The following is a 9,490-nucleotide window of genomic DNA, read 5'->3' on the forward strand; positions in this document are numbered from 1 at the left end:
AGGGTTACCTCAGATTACAACAGGATCTGGACCAGATGGGTCAATGGGCTGAGAAGTGGCAGATGAAATTTAATTCAGATAAATGCGTGGTGCTGCATTTTGGGACAGCAAATCTTAGCAGAACTTATACACTTAATGGTAAGATCCGAGGGAGCGTTGCTGAACAAAGAGACCTTGGAGTACAGGTTCATAGCTCCTTGAAAGTGGAGTTGCAGGTAGATAGGGTAGTGAAGAAGGTGTTTGATATGCTTTCTTTTATTGGTCAGAGTATTGAGCACAGGAGTTAGGAGGTCATGTTGCGGCTGTACAGGACATTTGTTAGGCCACTGTTGGAATATTGCATGCAATTCTGACCTCCTTCCTATTGGAAAGATGTTGTGAAACATGAAAGGGTTCAGAAAAGATTTACAAGGATGTTGTCAGGGTTGGAGGATTTGAGCTATAGGGAAAGGCTGAACAGGCTGGGGCTATTCTCCCTGCAGTGTAGGAGGCTGAGGGGTAACCTTATCGAGGTTTACAAAATTATGAGGGGCATGGATAGGATAGATGGGCTAAGTCTTTTCCCTGGGGTCGGGGAGTCCAGAACTAGAGGGCATAGGTTTAGGGTGAGAGGGAATAGATATAAAAGAGACCTACGGACAATTTTTTCACACAGAGAGTGGTATATGTATTGAATGAGCTGCCAGAGGAAGTGCTGGAGGCTGGTACAATTGCAACATTTAAGAGGCATTTGGATGGGTATATGAATGGAAGGGTTTTGGAGGGATATGGGCCGGGTGCTGGCACGTGGGATTAGATTGGGTTGGGATATCTCATTTACCTCTTCCTAAATGAGAATAGCAAAACATCACTCAGTATCTGAGTAATGATCTCACCAATATCCTGTATAACAGAAGCAAAACATCCACATTAACATTTGATAAGGTGGTATCATTGTACATTTCATAAGCAAGCCATTAGGGAGGGAGTTACAAGTTTTTGACCTAGTGATATTGAAAGAATGGCAATATATTTCCAAGTCAGGATAGTGAGTGATTTGGAGGAGAATTTGGAGGTGGTGGTGTTCCCACATACCTGCTGTTCTTGACCGCTAGATGGTGGTGGTTGTTGGGTTGGAGTCTGCTATCTAAGGAGTGTTGGTGAATTTCTGTAGTGCATCTTGTAGATAGTACACACTGCTGCTACTGAGTGTTGATGGCGGCGGGAGTGAATGTTTGTGGATGATGTGGTGCCAATCAAGTGAATTGCTTTGTCCTTGATGGTGTCAAGCTTCTTGAATATTGTTAGAGTTGCACTCATCCGGTCAAGGGGAGAATTTTCCATCACACACCTGGCTTGTGGCTTGTAGTTGGTGGACAGGATTTGGGGAATCAGGTAGTGAGTCAGTTGCTGTAGGATTCCTAGCCTCTGACCTGCTCTGTAGTCATACTATTTATATGGTTGGTCCAGTTCAGTTTCGGGTCAATTATAACCCCCAGTTTGTTGATAATGGACAATTCAATTACAGTAATGCCATTGAATAACCAAGGGGAGAAGTTTAGATTTTCAGTTGTTGGATGTGGTTATTGGCCCTTGTATGGTCTGAATGTTACTTGCTGCTCGTCAGCCCAAACCTGGATATTGTCCAGGTCTTTCTGCATTTGAACATAGACTGCTTCAGTATCTGAGCAGTCGTGAATTGTGCTGAACATTGAGCAATTATCAGTGAACATCCCCACGTCTGATCTTATGACGGGGGCAATATCATCGATGAACCAACTGAAGATGCTTGGCCTCGGACACTACCCTGAGGAACACTTACCGCAGACATAGTTGCCTTGAATCATAATGATATCCAGGAGCTCACACATACTGTAGCCTTGACACGTCACCTGTCTTGCCATCCTTAATGAGTTTTAATTGTTTATTTATTTGTATTATTTATTTACTTATACTTTGTTAAATTTACCGTCAATTTGAAGACTACGATAAAACTTATCAATGAAGAAATCTTAACCACTTACAGGAGACTCCCCAAATAATTCTTTGTAGTAGAGCAAGAACCAATTCCAGTCAACTCTGAAGAGTCAGTTTTGTTCTTTATTGAAACAATGATTCATATTTACTTTGGCTCTGTCTAGAATGTTTAGATAACTTTTTAAGTAACATTCAAACATCTTAATTCAAATCATCAAGTTTCTTTTGTACATTTAGATTTTCAGCTGTTCTTATCAGAGTGGATTACAAAAAATGACATTTCTATTCCATGTTCAAGCTTAAGAGCATCATGAGACATTCTTGTCCTTCTTGCTTTGCTTCAGTGCATGCATTGCTCAGGAGAGAACTAAATGCTCTGCTGTATCAGTCAGTGGTTGTTCATCCTTTATCTAAACTTTGTAAACAGGGTCAAAGTAGATATGATGCTCTGTTCCAATAAGATGACAGGTTAAGTAGTGCTGCTCCTCATTAATCTATCATGCAGTGAACCATGGTGTCAATGACCCTTTCACATCCCCAGCTACTTTCTCTTAATATAATGTTGATGAAAAATAATTACAAAGATTGGAATTTCTGCTTAGTTTAACATTTGGTATATGAATATTTGAATGTGAGCTGAAACGTTCATTAATTTTATTGTTATTAACTAAAGAAACCCAATCATAATCTTTCTGCTTTTGCAAACTATCACTCATCCACGCACCCCCTCTCCTCTCCTAAGCCCTTGACCATGGTGTTGCTTTCTAAACACATCCCTGTGTTTGAATCCTTCTGAACAAGTTTCCACTTCAGCCACAGCACTGAAGTGCCCCGAATCAATGACATCTGTAATAATTAGAACTGTGGTAATGTGTCCATCCTCTGGCTTCTTGACCTTTCTCCAACTGACACACTACAAGCCTCCTACAAACACTCACCTCTGTTATACAGTTAAATGCGACTGCCTACAACTTATCCCCGTCCACCCATGGCTAGAGAACCACTTGCAATAGTTGTTGCTTTTCCCACTCCCGCTGTTACCTCTGGTTTGCCCCTAGGGATCTATCCCAGGGTCCCTCCTTTATCTCACCTGCAGGCTGGCCCTTGATGACATCATTCAAAAGTATAAAATCAGCTTGACTCATTGTTCATCTTATTTGATTCTGATTTAAACTTCCAATTCCATCCAGCTCTGTAACATTGCCCATTTCAGCTCCTCTCGCAGCTCATCTGTTTCTGAATCTCTCACTCTGTAAACCTGATTACTTTAATGCTCTAATGGTCAGCGTCCTATCCGTCCTACAATTTGAGTTCACCCGTAGTTTCTTAAGAACGTAAGAAATAGGTACAGAGAATAGGCTATTCAGCCCCATGAGCCTGCTCTGCCAGTCAACAGGGTTATGGCCGATCTGACATTCCTCACATCCACTTTCCTGACCTTTCCCCGTGACCCTTGATTTCCATACTGATCAAGAATCTACCTCAACCTTATATATATGTACACACAAGGACTCTGCCCCCACTGCTCTCTCTAGCAGGGAGTTCCAAAGACAGTCAACCCTCAGAGAGAAGAAACTCCTCACCTCAGTCTTAAACTGATATACTTTATTCTGAGACTATGCTCTCGGGTCCTAGACTCTCTCATGAGGGAAACGTCTTCTCAGCATCGACCCTATCGAGTCCCTCAAGAGTCTTATTATTTCAATGGCATCACCTCTCATCCTTCTACTCCAATGAGTAGAGTCCCTGTTTAATCTTAGCTCATCAGACAATCTCTCCATGTCAGGTTTCTTCTGAGTGAATCTTCTATGAACTGCCACCAATGAAATGATGCCTTTTCTTAAAAAAAAGACCAAAACTGATCATAGTACTCCGGATGTTATCTTGCCAGCACCTTGTACAGTTGCAGTAAGACTTTCCTAACCTTATACTCCAATCCCCTTGGAATATTCCATTGACCTTCCTGATTTCCTGCTGCCGCTCTGTGCTAGCTTTCTGCATTTCATACACAAGTACCCAAGTCCCTTTGTGTTGCAGCCTTTTTCAATTTTTCACTATTTAGGTAATACTCTGTTCATTTGTTCTCCATTCTAAAATGAACAACTTCATATTTTCTCACAATCTAAACCATTTTCCAACTTTCTACCCACTTACTTAACCTATCAATATCTCTTTGTAAATTGTCTGTATCACTTTGACAACTTATCATTCCACCTATTTGTGGTGTCTGCAAATTTAGCTACAATATACTCACTTCCTTCTTCCAATATTGTAAACAATTGAACTTATCCTGCAGAACCACACTGATTATAGGTCATCAACCGGAAGAAGAATCCCTTAACCCCCACTCACTTTTTCCTGCCCATTAGTCAATTTTCTATCCATGCCAATGTACAACACAAACACCATGGGCTGTTCTTATTATTTGACCTTTTTGAGATACCTTTGTCAAATACTGGCTCCCCCTCTATTCAGTCTAGTTGACATTTTCTTGAAAAACTCTAAATTAGTCAACACACAATTTCCCTGTCATGAGTCTATGTTGAATCTGCTTGATTAGATTATGATTTTCCAAATATTCAGCTATTGCTTCCTTAATAATTGATTTTGATACTTTTTAAACTGTAAATGTTAGGTTAATCAGCCTATAACTACCTGCTTTCTGTCTCTCTCCATTAGTGAATAGGGGTCTCACATTAGTAATTTCACAATCCTCTGGTATTTCTCCAGAATCCTAAGATTTTTTGAGAAGAAGAACAAATGCATCCACTATCTCTTAGTTACTACTTTTGGGATCCTTCTCGGATTCAAGTAATCAGGACTGGGGTCTTTAGCTTTGTTTTTTTGTCTAATACTACTTCTCTAGTGATGATAATGGTACTTAATTCCTCCCCTGCATTCTTTTGAAATAACGGGATGTTCAAGGTATCTTCCACCATAATGAATGAGATAAAATATTTGTTTAACTCCTCTGCTATTTCCTTGTTCCCATAACTATTCCAATGACTGTTCCATTGCTTTACGCTAATTTTCACCAAGTCCCATTTGCTCAGTACCCATGTGCTCACTGAGTACATTTGATCATAGTCTAGATTAGAGTGGTGCTGAAAAAGCACAACAGGTCAGGCAGCATCCGAGGAGCTTGAAAATCGACATTTCGTGCAAAAGCCCTTCATCAGGAGGGGATCATAGTCTGACAACACTCTAGTTTTAAAGTTTCACCCTCATTTCAAATCTCTCCATAGTCTCTTCCATCCCTATCCCTGTACCCTCCTCCAACTCTAGAACTTCCAAGCGCTCTGTACTCTTTAAATTCGAAGCCCTAGAAGCTAAGCTGTAGAATTTCCTTCCTGAACCTTTCCACCTTTATTCCCTCTTTGCCCTTCAAAATCTTCCTTATAAGTTATTTCTTTGACCAAGCTTTTTTTCACCTGTCTTAACATCTCTTCTTTGTATCTCAGTATCAAATTCTTTAGAGAGCACTTCTGTGAAGTGTCTTGGGATGTTTTATTCTTATTAAAAGCGCTAGCTTATTCCAATTTGTTGTTGTTACGGTGAACTGCAAAATCTGATGAAAGTAATGCACTTGGAGTTATCTTCTGACTTGGGCTGCTTGACTTGTATATTGAAAACAGTCTTCCAACTATTTTATGGTTGGGAGATAGTGTAAAGCCAATGCTGAAATTAACATGATGCCAGACCAGTGGGCAAGGCTCATTATCCAGCTCATAGTTGGAAAATCACTTTCTGACTTCACAGTTCACATCCAGACTTGGGTTATGGATTCAATCATTTCAACCTCTGTTGTGTAGAGTTTGAAATTACTAAATCTCTTTCACCTACACTTACAACCTACAGTTCCAGTGGATCTTAATACCCTTGTTTGCATCTACAGAACACAATTCCAATGTGTCACATGACTTTTATTCACTCATACTGCAAATTACATAGAGCACTGGATGTTGAACAAGGTCTAGATTAGAGTGGTGCTGGAAAAGCACAGCAGGTCAGGCAGCATCCGAGGAGCAGGAAAATTGATGTTTCGGGCAAAAGCCCTTCATCAGGAATCTGGTAACACTGAGCTAGTAGAGACGTCAGGAATTAATGGCAGGGTATCATCAGTGTGCAAACAGAATCTGATCAAATCACATTAAAACTTGATAAGGCATTACAAATTTCACTTTTTCAATCTAGCCTTAAATTCTTCTCGAGAAGAATTCAGTCAAGGGCTGCTCATGGCTGGTTCGTCAGCCTCCTTTCTTGGGACAATACCACCCTAGCTACAGTACAGCACTTACTCATCTACATAACTCCAGCTCATCACCGACAGCTAGCGTCACCAAGCCACTACTGCCCCTGCATTCCTCAAAGCTCCAAACTTGTTCTACTGATCAAAATAAATAGTACTTCTGTGCTTCTTTCACCCTCACTGTGAGCCATACTGAAATGTAAATGGCTTCTTCTGAGACCCAATATCTCCCAGGGTTTTTTCTGATTCCTAACCCCAATTGAGCATATACTCTGGAAGCCAGGAGGTGCTGCTGAATTCCAATGGCTCAGAACTTACTACAGCAAAATCTTTTCAGAATAGGAGTCTCTTCTCCCTGCTCCTAATTACCAGGTTGAGTAGCAGCCCAAATTTCTCAGTGTCCTCATTGGAGATTCCCCCATCTTCCACAGAGCAAAACATGCCGGTCAGCAACCCTTGAACTGTTCTGAGTAACCAATTGAAATCTTGCCAACAGCTTGTTCCTAGGATGTATTGAATATAGCTAACGCTTTGTAACAGTCAGATGTAACAATGTCTTGGAACATTCTGTCCTTGGATCTTATGATTTTCAGATTGCTAGCTTAAGTAACCAAATTATAAACAATTAAAATTGATTTTATCACACCTCCCGACTTCCAAGAAAGGAAGCTTCCGAGATTGGATATTTCAAGTATCAGAAGTCCAAAGTATTTTCCATTAAATTTTAATTCTACATTTATTTGTCCAGGAATAATATTTAATACAGAGTCAAATCCTCACACACAACTGTTTATTTCCCATTTCTTTGCTTTTTAAAACGATTTGTGCTCTATCCTTTTCTACATAATGTGCCATTACCGTTGAGTGAGTATTTTGAAATAATTGCTTTCATGATCATTTTTATTTTCTAGACATCATGCTGAATTTTCGGACAACATATGTCAGTAAGTCGGGACAGGTTGTCTATGACCCTCGCTCAATCTGTGTGCACTATGCAACTACCTGGTTCTTTGTGGATCTTATAGCTGCACTTCCCTTTGACCTTCTCTACGCATTCAATATCAATGTGGTGAGTCTATCTGCTTAGGAAATATTGCTCTGTGGAAAGTTACAGATTACAATGCAAACAAATGAACAAACAGCACTGCTTCATGCTCTTTCAAGCTATGTATCTTATGTCTATTTGCTTTAAGTTCGGAAGCTAATTTTAGGAGCCCAGAATAAGACAGATTCTGCCATCAGCATTTAGAGAAATGGATTGATTTAGTTCATGTGTTTTAAAAAAAATACTTTCCACATTTCCTTCCCTTCACCATGTAGATACTGCCACCTGCTTATGAAACGTGCAGCGAGCCCTTTGGCAACACAGCAAATGATATTGGAAACACAGAAATGACAGGCAAGAAAGAACCATTTGGCCCACCAAGTCTAGCCCACACTCATGGTGCATAGAACCTTGTGATGAGATATTTACTATACCCTCATTCTCTTGAGACTCCTGGAAGTGGCAAAAAAAGTAGGAAAAACTGAAAACATTAAGAAATGTAGAAAAAGATCTGGAAAGTTCCTCCCCAAGCCCCTTAGGTAATAGAAATCAGTTCACAATTTTGATTCTCCACTTGGCATGCATGACGTCAGACAGACATGTTCTTTTCTAGTTTGACTAATCAATGAGATGCCAAGAAATTGAATATACACTAATTGAATGAAGAGTCTCTTCTTCATTTTTGAACTAGCTGATTTGGCACAGGAAGTGGCAATGGAGGAGTGTTTGGAGTCTGAGGTTGGGTTAGACGTGGAATAGGTGCAAGCCAGTTTGTTAATGCCGTTCTCATTTTCAAAATCTCAAAACTAACAGAGTAGAGCAATAGATTGGGGATTTGACAGGAGAAGAGGGTACAAGGAGATAATGTAAATTGAAGCTGAGTTGACTGTGGGCCATTGGTCTCCTTTCTGGCTGGGAGTATTGACACAAAGTTTGTCCAATAACAGATCAGTAACCTGTGTATTGGCCTTCTTAGGTGAGGAAAGTAATATTTCATCTTGCAAAGATAGAACATAGAACATAGAACAATACAGCACAGAACAGGCCCTTCGGCCCACGATGTTGTGCCGAACTTCTAACCTAGATTAAGTACCCATCCATGTACCTATCCAAATGCCGCTTAAAGGTCGCCAATGATTCCGACTCTACCACTCCCACGGGCAGTGCATTCCATGCCCCCACCACTCTCTGGGTAAAGAACCCACCCCTGACATCTCCCCTATACCTTCCACCCTTCACCTTAAATTTATGTCCCCTTGTAACACTCTGTTGTACCCGGGGAAAAAGTTTCTGACTGTCTACTCTATCTATTCCTCTGATCCTGCAAAGATTGCCAGCAAACAGAATGAGGCTACAATTGGATACCGATTTGAATCTGTAGTGGGTAATCCTCCCAATTTCTTATTGTCTCACGGAGGGCCAGAAATTAAGATGATGAATTTTGGAAGTAAACCATCTTGTTCCCAGCTGAGGTATCCATTGTAGTATTTACTTGCCTTGTGTTATCGGCCTGATTTGACTGATGCAGCAACGTATAATTTGGTGTTGCTTTCACTCACGGTAAGTACGCTTTGAATGTGTTTTTTAATCATCGACAGAGGAATATGAATCCCAGTGGACAGAAACTGGGAAGAATTAGTCTAAGCAACTTTTCTGTAGTTTCCAAAAACTAGCTACCAATTGATTATATAACTAAACAAAAAAGAATAATGGAAACTGAATTTGTAACACTTTGCTCATGTCAGGTTCTTGCTCACAACCAATCCTAAGACTATAAGACCATAAGACATAGGAGCGGAAGTAAGGCCATTCGGCTCATCGAGTCCACTCCGTCATTCAATCATGGCTGATGGGCATTTCAACTCCACTTACCCGCATTCTCCCTGTAGCCCTTAATTCCTTGTGACATCAAGAATTTATCAATTTCTGCCTTGAAGACATTTAGCGTCCCAGCCTCCACTGCACTCTGTGGCAATGAATTCCACAGGCCCACCACTCTCTGGCTGAAGAAATGTCTCCGCATTTCTGCCCCCAGTCCTTTCATCCAGATCATAAATATATAATGGCGAACAGCTGCGGCCCCAACACTGAACCCTGCGGGACACCGCTTGTCACTGGCTGCCATTCCGAAAAAGAACCTTTTATCCCAACTCTCTGCCTCCTGTCAGACAGCCAATCCTCTATCCATACCGGTAGCTCACCTCGAACACCGTGGGCCCTCACCTTGCTCAGCAGCTTCC

The 9,490-nt window shown here is 40.9% G+C and overlaps 1 protein-coding gene across 3 annotated transcripts in view; it reads left to right on the forward strand.

The window, feature by feature from the left end:
- The window catches only part of kcnh3 (potassium voltage-gated channel, subfamily H (eag-related), member 3), a 664,660-nt gene that overhangs the window by 444,446 nt on the left and 210,724 nt on the right, over nt 1-9,490 (forward strand). For all 3 annotated transcript variants that reach the window (XM_043692967.1, XM_043692968.1, XM_043692965.1), the window contains exon 6: nt 7,117-7,274. In XM_043692967.1, the coding sequence (XP_043548902.1) occupies nt 7,117-7,274 (158 nt within the window). The remainder of the gene's footprint in view (nt 1-7,116; nt 7,275-9,490) is intronic.

This window comes from Chiloscyllium plagiosum, chromosome 7 (genome assembly GCF_004010195.1).
Source record: "Chiloscyllium plagiosum isolate BGI_BamShark_2017 chromosome 7, ASM401019v2, whole genome shotgun sequence".
Taxonomy (NCBI): Eukaryota; Metazoa; Chordata; class Chondrichthyes; order Orectolobiformes; family Hemiscylliidae; genus Chiloscyllium; species Chiloscyllium plagiosum.